Source organism: Heteronotia binoei, chromosome 14 (assembly GCF_032191835.1).
Source record: "Heteronotia binoei isolate CCM8104 ecotype False Entrance Well chromosome 14, APGP_CSIRO_Hbin_v1, whole genome shotgun sequence".
Classification (NCBI taxonomy): Eukaryota; Metazoa; Chordata; class Lepidosauria; order Squamata; family Gekkonidae; genus Heteronotia; species Heteronotia binoei.
This window is the reverse complement of record NC_083236.1, coordinates 45226344-45248800: the sequence shown is the minus strand read 5'-3', so window position 1 is coordinate 45248800 and position 22457 is coordinate 45226344. Positions and strand designations below refer to the sequence as shown.

The following is a 22457-nucleotide window of genomic DNA, read 5'->3' as shown; positions in this document are numbered from 1 at the left end:
GGGGTGCCAGAGTGGGGTCTGCTGCCTGAAGTGCCCCTTTTGGCAGTGTGGTGTGAGATGAAGGGAATGGCAGATGGGCGAAGGAGGAGGCTCAGATACAAGGATGTAGTCATGTAAATTTGGCTTGATGTTTCTGTGAAACCACACCCTGTAGCTGGAGTGAAAAAGAAAAAAAATGGAGTGGGGACCCTGCTACAGATCACAAAAACCTCCCAGCATTGCTGAATGACAACCTCAGCGCCAGCTTATGCTCTTGAAACAGGCAAACTTGAAGCAAAGTCATCATGCCAAAGTTGCTTTGATTGGGTACCATTTGGGGAATGTTTTGAGAGAGAAGGTGAAGAAGTGCAACCTCTGTCCTAGCCATGATGCCGTGGTGAGAGAAGGCTCAAAAATAATTCCTATTGAGCAAAGTAGGTGGGGAGAAAAGCCCTGATGTGTCCAGAAGGGAGTAGAGATCTTGTCTTGATGTACTTTCCTGTTAGGTTTCGCTACAGGCTCAGCAGCCACTGAAAAGCAGAGGACAGCAGACAAGAAGAAAGACGCTCCAAGCATCTGGTCCTTATTTCTTGTCTATCCCACCGTCAAGATCTGCCAGCATCAAAATTCCTTTCCTCTGATAACGTTCTCTTTTCCCAAGGAAAACAATCCGTTTTTCTTCGTTTAAACTACGGAAGGGAGGTGGTATTGTGATGACTTACTAGGGTGCAGTCTTATACAGATTCTGCATTGTGAAAAGCCAGAAAGGGAGGGGCGTCTTAGTTGTTTTTCTAAGTATTTTGTACATTAGAATTCTCCCAGTCCTTTGGATTTCTTCCAGTAGGCCTATTTAGAGATCTGTTAATGTTTGCCAGCCTTCAGCGTTTCACATGTTCTGGGTGGTACGTAACTGCAGCCGGTTTGTTCCTTAAGAGACTGGAATAAAGCCAGCGACCGAGAAAAGCAAGCAGCTTTCCTCCAGATCGAACTTTGCAGGTCGGTGAGCAGATCAGCTTCAGAGCTGGCATGGAGGCTGCAGTATTAACGACTTCCCAATGGGGCTTATATTTGATGGGAGATCCCCAGAAATCAGGAATGGCAATGTCAGAAGCTGGCAATGGCTAAGTCCACCTCTGAATGTCTCTTGAACTTAAAACCCTAGATCTCTATAGTCAACTTTTTAAAAAATGCATCAAGTTTTGCTGCCAATCCAAAGCTTATGGCAAGCCTGTAGGGTTTTCAGTTCAAGAGACATTCAGAGGTGGTTTGCCATTGCCTGCTTCTGCATTGCAATCCTGGATTTCCTGGGGATCTCCCATCCAAATATAAGCCCCATGGCGCAGTGTTAAAACTGCAGCACTGCAGTCCTAAGCTCTGCTCACGACCTGAGTTCGATCCCTGGTGGAAGCTGGGCTTTCAGGTAGCTGGTTCAAGGTTGACTCAGCCTTCCGAGGTCGGTAAAATAAGTACCCAGCTTGACTGGGGAAGGCAATGGCAAACCAACCCATAAAATGTCTGCCGTGAAAACTTGAAAGCAATGTCACCCCAGAGTCGGAAATGACTGGTGCTTGCACAGGGGACCTTTCCTTTCCATTCAAATACTAATCTAGACTGACCCTGCTTAGTTTCCGAGATTTGATGAGATCCAGCTAGTCTGGCCCATCTGTGTCAAGGCAATGCATCAAATATTTTAGTTTCTCCCCTATTTGATACATGTTCTGTATCTTCCCCTTTTACAACAATATCTGTGACAGTGGCCACTGTGCTAGGATTCATCTGCTTGTGGTGGGTGGGTATTGCTCTTGTTTCTGCAGTCATTAGATACCTCATCAATGAGGAAGCAGAGATGAGTTTCTAGGAACAGCACTGCCCCTGTCTGGTCCTGCCCTTTCAATGTAAATTTAATCAAGCTGGCTGCAATAACAGAGCACAGACTCTCTACATAGGTTCTGTGTGTCTGCGCATCCACGTGATTGCTGCCCTGGAGCACTGCCGCTATAATTCATAACTGGATTGCCTGCTCCAGTGGTTAGAGTTGCCAACTCCAGCTCGAGGGATTCCTGGAGATTTGGGAGCGATGTCTGGAGAGGACAGAATTTGGAGAGAAGATGGAGTTAATTGGACGGAGTCCACCTCCTGACCTGCCATTTCTCCTGGCCCTTTTGGTTGTTAGGATGCGGCTTTCTGCCTGGAGCTTGGCTTTGCAGGTTTCTGCATCCAGCATCTCTAAAAACCACTGATTTCTAAATGTACCTTGGCATGACCTTCCACTAGGAGATGGGGGTGGGGAGGGACCAGCTTATTTGAAATACAGTGAAGCGGTGATAGATCCAAGTGGGCAGCTGTGTTGGTCTGAAGCAGTAGAACCAAGTAGGAGTCAAGTTGCAACTTTAAGACCGACAAAGTTATATTCAGAATGTCAGCTTTTGTGTGCTCTAAGCACACTTCATCAGATGAGGAATTAGGTACAGTGAGCAGAGCTGGTAGGCAGCAGGGCTGTAGCCAGGATTTTAAAAGTCAGAGGGCTTTTTAAAAAGTCAGGGGGCACCCTTTCCAATCCACTGTAGGGCTTGCCACTTCTCCGAAGCATTCTGGTGTAGGGGCAAAAGCTGGAGGTTCTGAAAGTGGCCAAGTTGAGGCAGAAAACCTTAATACGTTGAGCTCCAGAAGGGAGTGCATCTTGCATTGAAGCAAGGGGTTTTTCCTAACCTCCCTTTTCCCCACCCCAGCGCTTTGCAGCCGGCAGCTCCATCTGTCCCCCTCCCGCCCTGGCCCATTCCACGTGGCTTCCTCCACCTCCCTCCTCCCCACCTGCTGCTTTTGCTGCTGCAGTGCACTGGGCCCTGCTCAGCTCTCCCGGTACTGGCTGCCACTGATGACACTTTGCTGGCTCAGCCATGGCAAAAAGAAAGCAGGCTGCACCCTGGAGAGCCCCCTGGGAGTTGGGGGGCCTTGGCTGGAAGTCGGAGGGGGGGCAGTGCCCCCACAGGCGGTGGTTTAGGTAGGCAGTGGTTTAGAATGCATAATGGTACAAATTTCAGATCCAATGGGAAAGGAAAGGTCCCCTGTGCAAGCACCAGTCGTTTCCGACTCTGGGGTGACGTTGCTTTCACAACGTTTTCACAGCAGACTTTTTATGGGGTGGTTTGCCATTGCCTTCTCCAGTCATCTACACTTTCCCTCCAGCAAGCTGGGTACTCATTTTACCGACCTGGGAAAGGATGGAAGGCTGAGTCAACATTGGATCTGTCAAGATCCAATGACAGAATAGTAAAATTAACAAATTGAGCAAACCTTTGATCTGGGTAACATGAGCGTGAGAAACCAATAAAACAGTAACATGTCAAAATGTGAGAAGGTCTGTTAATCACACTATTGTTAAAAGCCTGGCTGGGCCAAAATGAGGTGATGCGGTGAGCGGAATTGGAGAGTTTTAGCGGCGGCCTGACTCCCGGAGTCGAGCGCTGCAGCGACTTCGCCTGCAGACAGGGGGCGGACTGCTGAGGGTGTCGCTGAGCGGAGGCACCAAGGAGGAGAAAGAGGCGGGGCTTGCCTGGAATGTGGGTGGGGCCTGCCGGGCGGCTCGGCCTGTCGCCATGGAGACGGCCCCCGCGGCCTGAGCTGCCTAGAGCCTGCGGTCCGGTCGGGCCCATCGTGAAGCGGGGGCCCTGCGGTGCCCTCCCGTTCCCGGACATGAGGCCGGTGCGTGGCCGCTGGGAACTGTCGCTGAGCTGGGGGGATGGTGAGGAGAGGCCCTTCAGGCAGCGCGCGGAGGGGTGGGGGTGGGGGACGGCTTTCCTTTGGCTGCTTATGTCAGTGGGGCGCCCTATAGGTCTCCGTGGAAGTGTCTGTGGTGCTAGGCCGGGTCTCTGTGGATCTGTGTCTTCGGGTTCCCTTAGGAGCTAGAGGCGATGGGGGTGTTATTTAAGAAAATATAGCGAGGGGAGGGTTTGTCTCCTTATTTCTGGAGTTCTGATACTTTTTAAAATATGTATATGACAGTTTTCCTCGAGCCCAGGAAAGGTAGCTGCACAAATATAATTTGTGGTGGTATTCTTTGTAAGCTTCTTTGCCACCTCACTGGGGAGAAAAGCACAGAAAAATATGCCTTAAATATACAAAAATTATTATAGACCCCCCCTTTTCAAGCAGACTTAACGTAGATTGCAGCATTTCAAAAACCGTGCAATAGGAACAGTTTAAGATACACAGATGGTGTGGTAAGATGGAGTTCTAAAGATAAAAATACAGGGCATTGAAGTTGTGTAAAATGTGTCATATAGAACGTGCAAAAGCTGGACTGCAGAAATTAGAAAGCAGGACAGTAAATGATAAATAAAACCATATAACAACAGCAAGCATAGATTTGGGTTGCTGGCTGTGTTGGTTTGAAGCAACAGAACAAAGTTTAAGTCCAGGGGTACCTTTTAAGACCCACAAAGTGTTGGTCTTAAAGGTGCCACTGGTCTCAAATTTGGTTCTGTAACAGTGAGTCATCATCCTTAAAATCGGTAATAAACAACACAGAAAGGTATTATTGAAGGTGGGTCTCTCAAGGTCAGTTGTAACCTTCTGAATTAATCTTGATAATCAAACTGGCTAGTGTGGAAGCAGCTGGCTTCTAATGGCTGTTGATAGCAACCATACTGTGAAACTGATGCTGTTTCATGGATTGCTGTCACTGTACTCTGGGAAACACAAATTTGTGCTTTCCTTTTGGCACTCTGACAGGAATAGTTTCAGTCTAAAATCTTCAAGGTTGCATAGACAAGAACATACGGTGCTTCTACAGAAGTCCCATCTTTGCCAACTTCTGTATGTTTATTATCATATGATTTGTGTCCTTCTGGTTAGTCCCAATTAAAGGAGAAAAGATGGGTGTTCAGCATGACTGGACTGTATCTTCTGCTGAGATCTGGGAATGTAAGTTTTTTATGATTTGTGCTTTCCTTCTTCTTGATTGGCTTTTTCCGAAATTGTGTTTTGAAGCTCTTTGACAGTTGTGATTTATGAACTAACTGATGCTGATTTCCTTCTGCTAGTAGGTTTGTGGACAACTGTAGATCTCACACCTTTTTTTATAATGCATAGGCAGCAGTTTCTCTGGAAGGTGCTCAAATCCAGTTGTCTGTCGTAGTTTCAAAGCTTGTGGGGGGAAACATTTTGCTTGAGGAGCTAAACATTAAATGAACACTAGCCATCTTTTTTATAGGGATGGTTCTAATTTAAGTAACAGATATTAGTTACTGGATTTCTTTTATTTTTTAAGATTCCAGTTTTCCTATGCACAATTTAAGGTGATAAACTCTTGGGCCGTACTACTTCAGACTTGGGAGTTTCAAGGAAAAGTCTTCTTGGTCTTTCATTCACATATCCTAATTTATGTAGAGGAAACAAGAAGTCCAAATTGCCAGGGTACCTACATTTGGACGTCACAGCAAATGTAGAAGATAGTGCATTGCTTGCAGCAAACTGTTCTGTCATAACTTCAGTGGGTAGAGACAAAACAAGTTAAAGAGCCAGGCTAAAGATACAATTTTCCCTTCAAAAACAACAAATTGAAATCCCAAAGTAGATGGCGTTTATATGCTGATGATTTAAATGAACATATTAACATATGAAGCTGCCTCATACTGAATCAGACCCTCAGTCCATCAAAGTCAGTATTGTCGACTCAGACTGGCAGCGGCTCTCCAGGGTCTCAAGCTGAGGTTTTTCATGCCTATTTGCTTGGGCCCTTTTTAGTTGGAGATGCCGGGAATTGAACTTGGGACCCTCTGCTTATGCTCTACCACTGAGCCACCGTCCCTCCCAATTGTGGCACTTAAACACGTAATTCCATTCTTTAAAAGGTCCATGTTGTTTTTAATATGATTTAATCCTTGTGATTTACTCTGACGTCATTTTACTCACACAGAAAAGGGCTGCCGGTCTAATGAGAACATTTTAAGAGCTGCATGATTGACCCAAGGAGGCCTGCACTGTGAAACCAAGGCAACCACCTTGAGGCTGGGGTAAGAGGAAGCAAGTGGAACCTTTCTATTTGTCAAACAGCCTCAAGCTAGCAAGCATCCAACCAGTATTTTCCCAGAGGGAACTAATAGATTTAGGCTGGGAATTGTGTTCAAAGGGTGGTATGTTAAATTTTTTAATTAATAATTTAATAGAGTTTTGGGGGGGTTTGTGATCTACGGGCTTTTCTGCATTATCATTTTCCTCACTTTTAAGTTCCTGTTTCTTCCAGGGGCAGGAGGTTTCCCCCCCCCCCTCATCCTACGGATGTTTTGCTTCCTCTAGTGGTCAGTTCGATATTACAGTGGTTTATGTCCATCATATCTCCCTGCAGATTTAAATTTATGATCTTACAGTGGACATAAACTGGTGTAATAAAGAATCTACCACTGGAGAGAAGAAAACATATGCACAACAGACACCTCTCCCCTTCCCAAAGAAAATGAGAATGCAGGAAAGCTCTTAAGTTAGATGGAGGACACTTACAGATGAGACTGAGATTATGAATCTGATTTAACAGTACAATGCAGGCACATGCAGCCTCAATTTGCATTGGGGCTGTGGGGGGGGGAGGAGGATGATCTGTTATTTGTAACCTGGATCCTTGCTTTGTTAACATTTTAAAGGGGGGAAACTTTTAAATAACGTGACATTTTTTAAAATGCAGACAGCAGTGCCGGGAGTTTCAGAAAGAGAAACAGAGATCACATTGAGAGATTAAACTGCCTCTTTCTTCCCAACATGACTTCAAGGTATACTGAGACTACCTGTGACTGAAATGTGCATTTGATGAACAGAACAACACCAACAAGCTAACAAAGCAACAACTAGTTGTAAAGACATCTATAACATTCCATCAACAAGACAAAAACAACACACAGGATAAAAACACACATGGATTTACATTCTTCATCTGATCTGTTGGTGCCCTTGGTCTGCAAGGTGCTACTGGACTCTAATGCAGAAACAGCACTGGAAGAAACTGACCTAAGGTCACTATAAACTCCATGCCAGAATGGGGATTTGAACTCAGGTCTCACCAGTCCCAGTCCAGCATTCCAACCACTACACTATATTGAGAGGCTTTAATTTCTGGTGAAAAAGTCACTGTGAGAGCTCCTGCCACTATTAAGTCTTGTTTTTCAGGGGCTTTTTCTTGCCAAGCATCTTCACAGCTGCTCTCCTTTTCAGGCAGTTTTCTTTTTCGGCTTGCTGTAGATGAACATCTGCAATAAACCGCCTAACAAGACAGCTCCAGAGAAGACGAGTGATGAAGCAGCTCCTGAGGCCCAATCCCAGCATGCCCGGAGAAACGGTTGGAGCTGGCCGCCCCACCCATTCCAGTTTATCGCTTGGCTGCTCTACCTCTTCTTTGCCCTCGTCGGCTTTGGCGTCCTCGTGCCTCTCCTGCCTGTGCACTGGGTTCCTGCTGGGTACATCGTATCCTTTCAGGCTGATGATTTCATAACACACTGCTGATGCCGCTGCCATGAGTTAATGGCAGTAATGGCGACTGTGGCAGTAATTTAGGAATGGTGGGAAGCTGTTGCTGGCCGCCAAAGCCCCCAGTTGTTCATGTTGTGTCCTTGATTGTCCTTGCTTTCCCCCAGTTGGTTGGATTGTTGCATTTGAGGGGGGGGGGGACCTTTTAAGCCTTCATCCTTAGGTATGTCAGAATCATAGAATTGGGAGGGACCTCCATGGTCATCTAGTCCAACCTCCAAAGCAGGAAATTCACAAATACCTCCCCCCGCATACTCCCCCAGTGACTCCTACTTCATGCCCCGAAGAAGGTACTCATGTTGGTCTGTATTAGAACAACTAGATACAACTCCAGTAGCACCATAGAGGCCTTAGAGATTTTGGGAATTATAAGCATTTGAGACTCAAAGTGATCTTTGACTCTTGGAAATTATACCTCAAAAATCTTGTTGGCCTTTAAGGAGCTGCAAGACTCAAATATAGAAACCTAGAGCAGGAAGGGACCCCAAGGGTCATCAAGTCCAAACCTCTGCACAGTGCAGGAAATTCACAGGTACTCCCCCCATTCCCCTGTGACCCCTGCTGTATGCTCGGAGGAAGACAAAAAACATCCAGATTTTCTTGCCCTGGCTTGTCCTTAGGTGTGTTAACTCATTAGAAAGAGTAGAAAGTAAATAGATAGCACACCGTGGGCATCTGATGAAACGAGGTCTGGTCCATGAAAAGTTCTGCTGGAATGAGCTTAGTCTTTAAGGTTGCCACTGGACTCTTGTTCAGTTCTGTTCAGTTTATTGGGTTAAAAAGCCCACAGGCCATACAACATAAAAAAAATTTAACTCCTAAAACTATAAAAGTTTAAATATTTAAAAAGGCAGTATAACAGAAATATTCCACATCGATTACACAATTGTGGTGCAAAGTGCTCAGCAGAAGTCTCAATTTTATAGGTTCCGGAAAAGAATAAAATTTAAGTAGCTATTTCCTCAGAAACTTTTCTCTTACATCTGCATGTTTTGAACAAGAAAAAAAATACATGATCAAGTGAATCTATAGTTGCTAATGAGCAGTCACAGTAACGTTGATTTGCTGGGATGCCCTGAACTCTTGTTTTAGTTCATTCAAAGTTTAATGGTTCTGACCTCTAGTAGAAATGTTTCTTGTTGATAGTTCTGTCCAAAATGACTAAGTTTTATTTTTCTACTTGTTCTTGTGACCAGTTCAACGTATGAAGGTTTGAATCTTTTTCAAGAAGATCTTCTGTTCTCTTAAACAGAGCCGTGAAACATTAGGGTCAACGCATCTGCCGAGACAGTCCTTAACATGTCCATTTCAGTGCCCAGGAGTCTTTTTCCTCTGCCATCTAGTAGTTCATCTCTCAGCGGTTTCCATTGACCCAGCCGATGACAGCGTGCGTGCGAAAAATTACCAGGGGCCTCTTGCCACGTTCAATCGTAGCCAGCATGCTCACGTCATTGAGAACCGCCACTGTCACATCTGTGATGTCAATGTGTAAGTGCAAGCGAGCCTCACTCTTCCTCATGAGTACATTGAGTTAATTACGTTGAATTCTCTCATGGACGGTGACCAAGTCGGGGGGATATTGGATGAAGGGTATAAGAGCCATTGTAGTTGAGGAAGGTTGCTTTCCCTTCCTTCGCCCTCACCTTGAGAGGACTTTTGATTATTTAAAATATGTATATCCTGCCTTATCTAAAATATGTATATCCTGCCTTATCTGCTTATTTATATCCTGCCTTATCTGCTTAGTCCCTTAGGCAGCTAAAAAAGGTCAAGGTAGTCCCCTGTGCAATCACCCCTGTGCAAGTCGTTTTCAACTCTGGGATGACATCGCATCATGACATTTTCACGGCAGACTTTTTACAGGGTGGTTTGCCATTGCCTTCCCCGGTCATCTACACTTTCCACCCCCAGCAAGCTGGGTACTCATTTTACCCACCTTGGAAGGATGGAAGGCGTAGTCAACCTCAAGCTGGCTATCTGAACCCAGCTTCTGCTGGGATCGAACTCAGGTTGTGTGCAGAGCTTCAGACTGCAGTACTGCAGCTTTACCACTCTGTGGCACGGGGCTCTTTGTATTAGGCAGCTAAGGAAGCAATAATTAGTTGTAAAGCAATCTATAGCATTCTATCAAAAGATAAAAACACGCATGACCTGAACAGTTAACAAAACAAACAAACAAATGATGCTGCCTTCTGCTGGTCCATCAAAGTCAGTATCATCTACTTGGACAGGTAGAGGTTTACCAGAAACTCAGGTAGAGGTCCTTCACGTCACCTGCTGTCTGCTCCTTTCCACTGGGGATGCCAGAAATTGAGTCTGGGGCCTACTGCATGCAGAGCAGATACTCTACCACTGAGCCAAGGTCCCTCCCTAGCATACACAGGATGGAAACACATCCAGATCTACAAAAACAGTTTGTCCTCCATCAAGTGCCCTCTGGATTAAGACCATTTTAGGTGCCCTTCTGAATGTGGCAAATGAAGGTGCCCTCCATGCCCACTCTGGTAAGCCATTCCAAAGGGCCACAGGAGATGCCCATCACCTAACTGCTGCCAGAAGACAATCCTAAGAGTGGGCACAACAAGGAGACTTCAGGTGGGGGAGGGTTCTCTGAGCATTTGTTTATTACTATCCTGCAGTGTTTGAGAAAGTTCAAGGTGCCCATATAGGGCATCCAGGAGGTTTCCTGGGCACTTACCAACCAGCCCCAAACCTGCCTAGCTTTAGTAGCGGGCTGCATAATTTGTGTTCAGGCTGTGCTCTGGGCGTATGAGCCTGAGCCCTGTGAACATTTCTGTTTGCATCCTGGACCACTTTGTGTCAGTGTTTGCATATGGCTTGCTAGACGTGGACCAGAATGATCAAAGGAGATGTGATGGTGATTAGTAAGAGCTAGTTATGGGCTTGGGCCTCTCCATTTCAGCAGAACTTGGGTTGTAGCCAGTTATATGGATTGGCTTAATAGGGATGGTAGTCCCTGGCAGAAGGAGAAGGAGTGGGGTGGATCCAGCCATCCTCCAAGCAGCCTTCCTCCAACTTCTTCCTCCCACAGAAGAGCCGCATAAGTCGGAGGGAAAGTTCCTTAGGCTGTAGGAAGGCTTCACACTTTGCTCAGTGGAGTGGGAGGTTAGAGACAGGATCCACCCCCATTGGGCACTACCAGTCTTGAGTCCAGCTGGGTGTGTTCATTCCCCACTCCCTCAACTGTATTTTATCATCCAGTGGAGCATCCTCATAGGGAGGAGGGTGGGCTTTCAGATGTCTAGCTCTGCCTTGCCCATTCTCACTCTTTGCATCTTTCCTTCCTTATTGTTAGGAGCTCCCGATCAAAGCACTGTGGGACCTGCAACAAGTGTGTGTGCGGATTTGATCACCACTGCATGTGGCTCAACAACTGCGTGGGGGAGAGGAACTACTGGTACGGGTCGCCCCTTTGGTAGTATTAACCTTTTGCAGTTAAACTACTGTAAAGCAGCTCAGCCTTCCTTCAGGGCCAAAATACTCATCCCTGCCCCCTTTCAAATTCTAGGTACATGCTGGAGATCATAATGTACATGCCTTTTAGTGTCTCCCTGAAAGGAGCTCAGCTCAGAACTTCTTAAGCCAATTAGAGGGAACTTCTGGTTCAGATGCTTACCTTGAATGCTGGCTACAGGCAACAAATCATACGGTTGTCCATCTTGCTCTCTTCCATCTGGCTACTGAGCACTTTTCTGGGTGCCTTTTTTGCCAGGGATGCGTCAAGTTGAATGCAATATGGAAGCATGCAATCCTGGCTCCATGTTGCTGTACCAGTGCAGTATTCTGTGTTTTCGGGATAGTTTTTCCTCTGATTTACTGAGCCCAGTCAGCAGCGTAGTCCTGGAGAAGTCAGGTTAGGAGTGTAGCGCTTGTGCCACGTTGCATGTCGGTCCTTTTGCTAACAATGCTTCTGCTTCCTTGGCAGGCTGTTTCTGAACAGTGTGATATCAGCCATCCTGGGCCTTCTCCTGATCCTGCTCATTGCCTTCTACATCTTTGTGGAGTTCTTCCTTAACCCCATGAAGCTGCGCACTGATCAGCACTTTGAAGGTACCAGTTCACACTCTGCACACGGGCTGTCTCATCATAGCAGGGATTCTCCTTTGGGATCTCGCAGGGAGCATCTTTATATATAAATTATTCTAACAGTTGTACACAATAAAGCAGGACTACAGTGGCACCTTAGAGACTGATAGAATTTATCCCAGCATAATGCTTTGAGTCAGAGTTTAAGTGGCAATAATGTATGTTAGTCTTTATAATGACACTGGGTTACCAATTTATTTTGCCGCCATAGACCAACATGGCTTGCCTATCTGGGATTATTAACAATCATACAGTATCCTTACTAAGCTCAGGAGGGTCTTGATGTAAGTCCTTCTCAATAGTTCTCTCTGAGGGCTTTTCTGCATTCTTATTGTCCTCACTTGAAAGCTCCCCTTTTTTTGTCCCCCCCCCCTTTTGTTCTGCTTGTGTTTTGCTTCCTTTAGTGGTCAATTAGATATTACATTGTTTTGTACTCAGCAGACCTCCCTGCAGTTTTCAATACCAGTCATAAACCAGTGTGATGTCCAATTGACCACTAGAGGGGAGCAAAACACACATGGAACAGGCCCCTCCCCTCCAAGAAACAAGAACTGACTAGCCAGGAAGTGACATCCAGTGAGCTGGAAGCTGGCTGCATTTACTTATTGGGGAAGGACTTGCGCTTTGCATGTGCCCGGAATCATTGTAGTGTTACTTCAGATATTTAACATCTGGCTCCTAGCTGAGACTTGGTTCAAACCTCCCCATTTTTCTGTTTCCGAGGTTTAAAGAACCAAACAGATGTGTGGTTTGTGTTTCTGCCTGCTGCTCCCATTGAGACCCAAGCCCCCGCCATTTTGGCACTGGCTGGCATCCTGATCTTCCTGGGGCTGCTGACTCTGTTCCTGTTGACCCACCTCCTGATCTTCCACATTTATCTCAGTAGGTATTGCGTTCTCATTTGTACCACAACCCAGATTGATCGGACTCTCTATCATGCACCCAGATGCACATTGCCTTGGGGGGAGGGGGAAACGACTGGAATTGTTTCTTTTCTTTGGAAGGACCTGGTTGCATCACCTTTAGCACCTATTTCCACCTCTAGGTTATATACGCTTTTCATTTATTTGACTTGGTCTGTCATCTAGAAGTGGGGGAGGGAAGAACAATATTGAACAACAGAGCAAAATTGAACAAAAGACCTGCAAGTATTTGATTGGGTATCCGGCTGTTATTTCTGTTGTTTAGTTAAAGCTGACATACTGTGGTTTTGAAACGGCAGCAGCGAAGGTGAGCAGTTCAAAAAGAGAAGAGAATCCGAGTAGAATAACTTGGGATACCTGCTTTGCTCTGTCACTCTGTGAAAGGCAGCAGAAAGGAGCAGCAGGCAGGACTAGCAGAGACCCCCAATGTCAAATGGTTGGCTTGTATGTCAGGAGTGGGGGAAAGAGACACCAAATAGGGTGCAGGCTGAGATGGCAGAGTGAGGTATGGGGTTGCTGTGTGGTCATCAGCTCCCTGGTATGATGGAATCTGCTGAACAGGAGACCACAGGGCATGTACAGGAATCAGAAGAGCTTTGGGGCAGTGCTTCTGTGACCCCTGGCTCCATTTTGTGTGGAGCAGAGTTCACACTATCTATCTTTTGAATCAAGATGGTTGGAAGAGTTCTGGAGCTCAGATGTTGTATTGTCTGGTTGGGTGTTGTACAAAGAGTATTGTGTCTGAACTGCAAGGTTTTGTACACAGCATTCACTTGAGCACATCTGCCTTATTATTTAACAATGCAAATCTATTAGCACCAGTATAGAACTGTTGTTATGAGTTCTTTCACCAAATCAAGCTGTATTCCAGTTCACCTCTCTCCCTTCCTCATCTCCCTAGTTTGGCACCGAATGTCTACCTATGAATACATTGTGCAGCAGCGCCCCCCCCAGGAAGTCAAGGAGCCTGACAAGCAGCTGGAATCCTGTCCTCCCCAAGTGAAGCGACTTCAGGTGAAGCTGTGGTTTTGTCTTCCACCCCTCTATAAATGGACTGGTGTTTGTTCAGCATTTTCATAGGGGCTAGTGTATTTCCATTTGAGCCTGTTTATTTCATGCCGTAATGCATTTCATCTGCACTTGAGCATTTAACATACTGTGAAGATGAACAAATCTGAAATCTAGTGCAAAATGTATAGCTTTTGGGAAATCAGGTTCTCAGTGGCAGAGGCTCTTGAAAGTGAGCAGAGGTGGAGCTCTTACTTTTTCTTGCCTTTCCTCTTTACTGGCCTAGTCCTTACTTTGAAACAAGTTGAGAATATCCACATTGAAAACAGAGACCACCTTTAACAACAAAGTTTTATTCAGGATATGAGCTTTCTGGTTGTTCTTCAATCATGAGTAAGAGTACTCGTCTATATAATGTGAAACAGACATCTTTGGTGCTCCCTTTGTATGATAAGAACATAAGAGAAGCCATGTTGGATCAGGCCAATGGCCCATTCAGTCCAACACTCTGTGTCACACAGTGACCCAAAAAAAACGCCAGGTGCCACCAGGAGGTCCATCAGTAGGGTCAGGACACCAGAAGTGATTAGAGCCTACATTGTTGTTGTGGTCTTAAAGGTGCCACTGGGCTCTAACTTTGTTCTGTTGCTTTAGACCAACACAGCTACTTACCTGGATCCATACTGAAAACAGAATCAGTTACAAAATCTGAGAAAATTATCTCCGGTTTGGCAGTTGCCTCCCTGATGCTCCCATTGATTATTTCTTTGTATGTTTTAGGAAATGCAGTTTTATGCAGGAAGTCTTGGATATACCAACCCCGAAGCTCCAGGGGAGGATTCAGGATTAGCCTCAGGGAAAGAGTGAGTAAAGCAAACTAAATAGTGTTCATATAATTGTCTTTCTCATCGGGTTGTTGCCGTGGATGTAAAAGCACATATCTGCGTGAAGCTGCTCTGGGAACTGTCACATGAATTTTAATTCTGTGTACTTTGACCTTCTAAATGTAACACTTCATGCATCTACCAAAGTGGGCCACAAAAGCTGATGCCACAATACACTTGTGAGCTTTTAAGATGCCACAAGTCTCTTCCCTTGTTTACTTTTCACACTGATGTTCTCTTGACTGACAAAACAAAAGGCGTTAGCTGACTGTGTGAATGGACTGTAAGAGATGTTTCCCTCTGCACCAGGGGTCGTTTTGTAGAAAAATAGGTGGTAGAGCTGATTAGCATAATTCATTAGCATATGCTGCTGCCCCCCACCAGCTAAAATCAACCCGACACAAGAAAGGAGAGCCCTGGACGAGCAAGGCCTGCTTGGGCTGGCTAGAGATTCAGCCAGCCCAAGCAGGCCTCGCTCACCTGAGGCTCTCCTTGGATGCCCCCCTTCATAGTCAAAAGGCCAGCAAGGCACCCGCTACCCAGAATCACATAAGAAGTGGAGAAAGGATGGGGTGGGCTTCTCCAGGGGTTAATGAGGTCTGCTGGTGGCATGGCAAAGCTCCTGGTGGCTGGCTGCCCGCTCTCCTAATCCAGGGATTGCTATGCAGCTGCACCTACTACTCGATGGACAAGGTAGGTGGGGAGGAGGAGGGGGAACCCTCAGAAAGGTTCAGGGACTGTGCTCCTGTTAGCTCTTGCTGAATTCAAGGCCTGCTGTGCACTATAGAGGAACTGTTGCAAAGCCTTTTTTTGCTTGGTCCAAAGAAATTCAAACAGCTCTTCCAAACTAGAACTGCTGTAAAAGGGCTTGCCTGACTTAAAAACATAACTCCCCCCCTTTAAAAAATGGGTTATGACACTTAGTGTGTAGGACAATTCTGCTTAGTTTTCTAAACAGTTTGCACCATACCTGAGCAATCCTCACAACACCTTGCCAAAGTGGGGCATTATTGTCATAATCCTTGCAGTCGGGGGGAAATGTCTGAAGCTGAGAGCAAAAAGTTTGCTGAAGATAGTTCATTGCTGGGCTGAAAGTCAGATGCATGAAATGCCGGTTGTATTTTCTTTCTTTATAATCTGTCAAAGAACTATTTGAGAACAGGATTAAGGTATCATTCTGTGGCCTTATTGAACTAAATGTATTGGTGCAAGATAACAGAACTCTTGATTCGATTTTGCTAGCGCGTTGCTTTTCTTGCATAACATTCTCTGATGTAGGTGCACGTGAGAAATCTTGCAGGGAAACAGAAGCAGGAATACTCAAAAAGTTTGTTGTGGGCCGAAATTCATTTTCACAGGCAAAAGAGGAGGGTAGTTGAAAGGACCTGCCCAGTATGGAAGATGGGGCGGTGGGGAGACAGAAGGATGATTCTGTTAAGGAAAGGGTGGAATTAGAAGGAAAACAAATGGTTAAGATAAATAATTAAGGGTTGAGGAGCTTTAGTATTGGGGCGTTGGCTCCTTATTTTTCTCCTTTATGCCAGGCCCACAAAATAGATCAACGTTATACTTCCTTGCTGATGGAAATCAATTCTATGCAGAGAAGAGGGGAAGGTCTCTTGGAGTAAGAACTCACAGTACAACTTTTAATCTAGACTTACATGCTTTGTTCTACTTTTCCATGCATTTTTTTGTTTGAACATTTGAACTCCTCCCCTTAAGGAGAAGTTCCATAAAATGAGTTTCTTCCACTGACCAGTAGCACCTACTGGAAGCACCAGAACACGTGCTGGGGATATACTGTTGGGAAAGGGATATCCTGGCCACGCAGTTCATTGTGACACAGAGGTCTAAAAGTATATGAGAAAACTAACAGAGATGATTTTGTTTCCAGCCTACCAAAGTTCTGCATGCGCAGTGATGGTTCGGACTCCAAGCTCATCCTCTCTCCTGAAACTTCAGAGACCCAAGTTGGACTCCCGCCACAGGTGAGTGAGAGCATAGCTGTGAATTCTGACTGAGGGTGTCAACCTGCAGTGCTACTGCACCTCGCCCTCACCATCAGGCATTACGTTTATAAACTTACTTATTCACTTCATTTATAGCCTGTCTTTTTTGCTGGGACTCAAGGTGGTTTATAAAACGTTAAAAATGCAATTAAACATTGTAAGGCGCACAATGAACAGTGCAATAGGAGTTGGATTATAAAATTAGAAGACAGCGCAGATGGCAAAAAGCACATTAATACATAGAATCATAGAACTGCAGAGTTTGTAAGGAACCTCCATGATCATCATACAGGAAATTCACAAATACTCCCCACCCCCCAACCGCCGCACACACCCCTGCAGTGACTCCTGCTCCATGCCTAGCAGATGCAAAAAAAGGATCCCTGGCCAAACTAACCTGGGGAAAAATTGCTGCCTGATCCCAAAGTGGCAATCAGCATTTCCCTGGACATGTAAGAAAGGGCCATGAGAACTAAGCACTGCCCTCCCTCTCAGGAGCTGCTGAAGTTCACCGAATCAGCATTGGTGTCAGATGGCCATCTAGCCTCCCTTTTAAAAATCTCCAAAGGACAGCCCAGCGCTTCTTGAGGAAGCCTGTTCCATGGAGGAACCACTCCATAACTGGCATAAACTCCATAAGTTTTTCCTAATGTTTAGTTGAAAACTCTTCTGATTTCATTTCAACCTGCTGGCTCTGGTATGATTTTTTTTTTGGGGGGGGGGGGGACGCACAAAGAACAACTCTGCACCATCCTCTTTATGACAGTACTTGAAGATGGTGATCATATCACCTCTCAGTCTCCTCTCAAAGCTAAACATACCCAGCTCCTTTCACCTTTCCTCATAGGACTTGCTCTCCAGACCCCCCACCATCTTTGTTACCCTCCCCTGGGCATGTTCCAGCTTATCTATGTCCTTCTTAAACTGTGGTGCCCAAAGCTGAACACAGTACTCTAGGTGAGATCTAACCAGAGCACAGTATAAAAATGCAGATAATAGAATGTCAATAGCAGAAGACAATGCAGTGAGACTTAGATAATGCGTTCAGTAAACAGTGCCATAGATTATGATCCCATTCCCTGTATACAAGCATTTCCCTGAACCGTTCTGTTACACTGCAGCCCTATTTCTGTTTTTAAAAGCTCTCCTTTAATAATTCTGTTTTACAAATTCTACAGAATGATAGAAATGTGGGAGCCACAGCTCTCTTCCTGTCCCCTCTGCAGTCATCCCCTTGGGCAGATGCACTCGTCAGATGCGTGCACTCTCTCCTTTAAGATATAGCCTGTGGTGAATGATTCTTCTGTTTGGTCGCTTCCATTAGCTGAACGACTTGAGTTAATGCTTTGGGCAGCTGTCCAGCAAGTGAGATTCCAAATGCTCTTCAGGCAGAGCCGCTGCAAGGCTTTGGAGAGAGACAGTTGTTGTTCTTCCAGATTTCTTTTTAAGAAGGAAATCATCTCTTGCCAATCTGAGAAAACCATTTTAATGCTTTGTCTTATTGTTTTGGGAAACGGAGAAATTGCTGGCCGCGGTTTGATCTGTTCTCAGCAGTTTTCAGACTTTAGCAACCAGAGGAACCTGACTTTGATTTTACAGTTTTTAAAGACCTCCCTCCCCCTCCATGCCAGCCAGCTGCTTTGCTTCAGACCGAGAGGGGAAAGGGTTTTCTGCCACAGGTTCCTCCTTTCTCATCTCTGCCACGGCTTCTCGTTTGCTTGAGTGGGAGGCAGAGTGCGTCCTCCTAAGCCACCTCGCAGTCTTGTTCAAAGTGTTTGCAGCAAGCCGTGCGCCTCCCACAGAGATTCTCATGGCAGGTGGGAGACCTACTGGTCCGCCGTCCCAGGTACTTTCGACCAAGCGTCTCTGCTGCCTACCACAGCCGCAGGGAATGAAAAAGCACAAAGCTCATGGCCAACTACTGCAAAATTGTATAAGATGACTAGGAACAATGATTAAATACTTTCAGAATATACAAACTTTCATGCACATAAAGTTGCAAATTAACAATGCTGACCCGAACTAAAACAAGTCACTGCGCGGACCACTCCACAAGTGTTGTGGTATTGTTGTTGCCTAACACAGCCAGCAGTGCCCTGAAGCTGAGTAGTTCCGCCCTCCCCATCTTTCCAGAGAAAGTTGGTTGGCCTCCATTCCATCCAGGCGGCCAGATATGACTTACAGGCCCCCTGCAGTTCCCTTGAAAACACCTGTGGGTCTGCATATCTCATTTTGAGAATTGCTGCCCTCAGGCGATTTCCAGCACAAGCGTCCTCTCCATCTCTTCTTTTTATGATTGAAAGTGATGGCCGACTGTTGTTGCACTAACTAACTCGGCGTTGCTTTGTCTGGCTGTGTATTTGCAGAAAAAGAGGAAGAAAAAGAGGAAGCGGTACAAGGAGCCCTCTTCTCTGGCAGAGGAAAGATCCAAGGAGATGGTTGCCCCGTGGTCTTCTCTTCCAGTTTTACAGCAAGGTACGGCAGGGAGGGAGAAGAGACATCCCAAGTCCCAGCTCTTTGGCAGGCTGAGTCCTGCAGGGTTCTTCTACGGGCCAGAGAGGTACAGGGGGAGCAACTCCCTTCTGTTGCCTGGAAGATTGTGCCGTCTCTCATGTGGGGCATGCTAGAAGGATACAGTCCTTGTAAGCAGGTGTAACCATCAACTGACCAAAAGGTGTCTTCTAGATTTAGCTGAAAAGCTTTCCTGGCCCGTCTTTAGCTTATTTCTTTCTGCAAACCAAACTATTTATAGCAATTTTGCATTCCAGATGTTCTTGGGCAGGGCTTTTTTTGTAGCAGGAACTCCTTTGCATATTAGGCCACATACTCCTGATGTAGCCAGTCCTCCAAGAGTTTACAGGGCTCTTAGTCCAGGGCCTACTGTAAGCTCCAGGAGGATTGGCTACATCGGGGGGGGGGGGTGCGGCCTAATACAAAAAGGAGTTGCTGTTACAAAAAAACCCCTGCTCTTGAGCATTTTTCTGTAGGTTCTGACCCCTCCTTCCTCCTTTTTCGTTGGCAGAACTGGCAGTCGTGGCCACCACTTCCTCAGCCTCCTCCTCCTCCAGCCTTCGCCTCCCCATCCCAGCTTTCCCTCCCCAGGTGAACACACCCCCAGGGAGCAGCGGCCCCGTCCAGGCGGCAGGCCCCCCAGCCGATTACCATTCTGAGTCGGCCGAGTCCATGGACGAGATCCCCGTGGCCCAGACACGCCTGGGAAGCAGCGCCCTTAACGGAGCTTCCAAGAGCCACCTGAGCGGCGCTCAGCATCTCCCGCTCCCGGCGGCCCCTTCCCAAGGGGGAAGAGAGAAGTGCCAGAACGCTGGGCGCAAAGCCAAGAGGAAGAACTGTCCGCCATCCGCGCTGCCACAAGAGGAAGAGCTGGAACTGTCCTTTAAGGTCCCCACTGTGTTTGTGAGCACAAGCAGTGGGGAGCTGCCCGTCCCCAACTCCTGGTCTGGCGAATCCTCTGAACCTCCTCACAGAAAATGCTCTAGCAAACAGCATATAGAGGACCAGGACTTCCATGCCTGGGACATGAGCAACAGTACAACTGCGGCATAGCCTCACCCCCACAACATCCAAGGGGAAAAGCAAAGGGGGTATAAGGTGCTCGCTCTCCCAAATATATATGTGTTCTGAGGGTTTAAAAACGAGTGATCTATCTTGCTTGCCGGCCTTGTCTCTTCCATGCTGCTGTTTTATTGTGGAGTGGGGAAATGTTCTGTCACCTTTCTGGCTCCTGCAGCAGAGACACGAATGCCTTCGGGTGGACAGCCGAGTGGTCCATTGCTGCCCCGGGGCAGGAGTCTTCCCTCAAGTGGTGTGGACCAAAGAACCAGATAAATAAGGTTTTTGGGTTGAGTCTCTTCGGTGCTTGGACTCTTACCTCTGCTAGACCTCACCAGAAGCAAAATGACACCCCGTACATAACTTGATACATTCCTGTGGGGTGCCAGAAGCAGCTGCATCATGTCCCATTTGTGTGGGTGTGTGAGTGTGTGTGGGTGTGGAGTGGGGATGTTTGGAAAGAGTGCTCGTTCTCCATCCCTTTCTATTCCTTTCAGAACCTTTCTCCATTTGTCCATCTCTCCACTTATCTGCAAGGGAAGATGCAAAGTGCCATTGCTGTCCTGTAAGCATTCTCTCCTCCATCATGACTTGGGCTTTTTTTTTTTTGTAGCAGGGACTCCTTTGCATATTAGGCCACGCACCCCCTGATGAAGCCAATCCTCCAAGAGCTTACAGGGCTCTTAGTGCAGAGCCTACTGTAAGCTCCAGGAGGACTGGCTACATCAGGGGTGTGTGGCCTAATATGCAAAGGAGTTCCTGCTGCAGAAAAAGACTTGATCATGGCTTATTTTCTCCTTGCAATGCAGGTTTATTGTTAAAAGAAAAACCTCTGACCTTGGTTCTCAGAGGTCAGGGCCAGTAGCTTTGGGCATCTTCTCTCTTGCATGTTCTCTTGGCAGCACAAGACTCCTCGTGCACATGATGGATTGGCACTAACAAAGGCCCCGAGAGAAGAGACATCTTGTGCAGATACTGGATTTGGGGTTTCAAATAGGTCCATTTTCCTTTAGTGTGCTAGAAAGGTTGCAGCCCTTCCTGACTGCTTTCCCATTCTTTATGCAACAATATTCTCAAACCTTTGACTTCTGTGAGACTCCCTGGACAGCTGTGGGCACAATAAAGGTTTTTTTTCTATCCTCTTTGCTCAATCTTTCCTCATCATCTTTTTCTGCCTCTGCTTCTTATGAAGGTAAAGAACAAATTTTTTTTGTCTTTCTGGAAGCCCAACTTAACTTGCAGATGATCTGGGGCACTTTAACACACACCAACTTGCTTTCAATTCACTTTGCCACTGGATTTTACTGTGTGAAATGGCAAAATCCACTTGCAAACAGCTGCTGATGTGGATTGAAGCTGCATCATTTAGCATGTGTGAAAAGTGCCCCTGGTTAGAGCTTAAGCACAACACGTTTGTGCAGTCGCAGGTGGTGTCCTACAGCTGGTTCTCAAATCCCTCTCCTAAGCATTGCAGCTTTCAGCTAAGTTAAATCTGGCATTTGTAACCATTCCTGGGATGTTATTGACATGGGTAAAATTGCGCCAATTGAGAACCAGGGGACCATAGCTCAAAGGGTGTGGCTGCATGCTTTGCAGATCAAAAGGCTTCAAGTTCACCCGGCATTTTCTAATTAAAGGGCTCTCCGGTGGTAGAGCCAGGCCCGCCTTTTGCTTTGATATCCTGAAGACCCTCAGCCGATGTCTGTAGACATTGTTGACCTAGACAGACACGACTCCGTGGGTGCTTTCAGACATGCTAAACATTGTCATTTCAATCCAGTGTCAGTTTACAAGTGGATTTTGCCATTTCACACAGTAAAATCCAGTGGATTGAAACTGCTTTATTTAGTGTGTGAAAGCGCCCCGTACCAAGTAGCTTCTTACATGCAACATTTTTGAGGTGACCTGCTATAAATCATCCTGTTTGTAGGCCATTCACAGAATCTCAAGTCTGCCAAAATCTAGAAATAACTAGGGGTGGAGAAATCTCACCGCTATCCTGTCCCAAAGCATTCTGAAGAGAGGGATCGACCAGTTGGGTTAATCTGCCATTCTCAGCCACCATGAGCACCCAGCCAGGTGTCCTGTGGGTTATAGACCTTTTCCACAGTAGCAGTTGCTCCTCCCTCAGACTTCTGCTTTCCCCCGGCTCAAACAAACGATTCCCCACCAGTTGCTGCATGGGCGCATTTTGACTCAGGTCTTCATCCAATTCCCCATGCATCTTCTTGATCTTGTTTTTTAAAGGTCAGGAAGATGCAGGAGGAGTTAGAGGGAGAAATGAGTCAAAATGCGGCCATGCAGCAACTGGAGAGGAATCAATCGGTTGAGCCAGAGGCCTGAAGGAGGAGCAACTGCTACTGCAAAAAGGTCTTAGTGGATATAAAATTTCATTTCTTGCAATTCTTCTAATGGCCACTAGAGGGCAGAATCTAAATAGCTATGAGACAGAGTGGGGGGGG

The 22457-nt window shown here is 46.3% G+C and overlaps 1 protein-coding gene across 8 annotated transcripts; it reads left to right on the top strand.

The window, feature by feature from the left end:
- Positions 1-3537: 3537 nt before the first annotated feature.
- Positions 3538-21134, top strand: ZDHHC1 (zinc finger DHHC-type containing 1). 8 transcript variants are annotated; one of them, XM_060253722.1, is made up of 12 exons: positions 3538-3721; positions 5897-5993; positions 7210-7431; positions 8807-8982; positions 10811-10912; positions 11441-11565; positions 12325-12483; positions 13426-13538; positions 14313-14395; positions 16311-16404; positions 18792-18900; positions 19448-21134. In XM_060253722.1, the coding sequence occupies exons 3-12, from the start codon at positions 7210-7212 to the stop codon at positions 19987-19989; spliced, it is 1725 nt and encodes a 574-aa protein (XP_060109705.1). In that variant the 5' UTR covers positions 3538-3721; positions 5897-5993; the 3' UTR covers positions 19990-21134. The 8 variants fall into 8 exon arrangements, with proteins under 8 accessions (XP_060109705.1, XP_060109706.1, XP_060109703.1 ...); XM_060253723.1 differs by having other exon boundaries at positions 7183-7431; XM_060253720.1 differs by having other exon boundaries at positions 5897-6007; positions 7187-7431.
- The last annotated feature ends 1323 nt before the right edge of the window (positions 21135-22457 follow it).

Bases quoted from the DNA above. Each gene is read 5' to 3' on its own strand.
- ZDHHC1 (XM_060253719.1), top strand. The intron at 12,484-13,425 runs GTAGGTATTGCG...TCATCTCCCTAG, and splicing joins GATCTTCCACATTTATCTCA to TTTGGCACCGAATGTCTACC. The intron at 14,396-16,310 runs GTGAGTAAAGCA...TTTTGTTTCCAG, and splicing joins GGATTAGCCTCAGGGAAAGA to CCTACCAAAGTTCTGCATGC.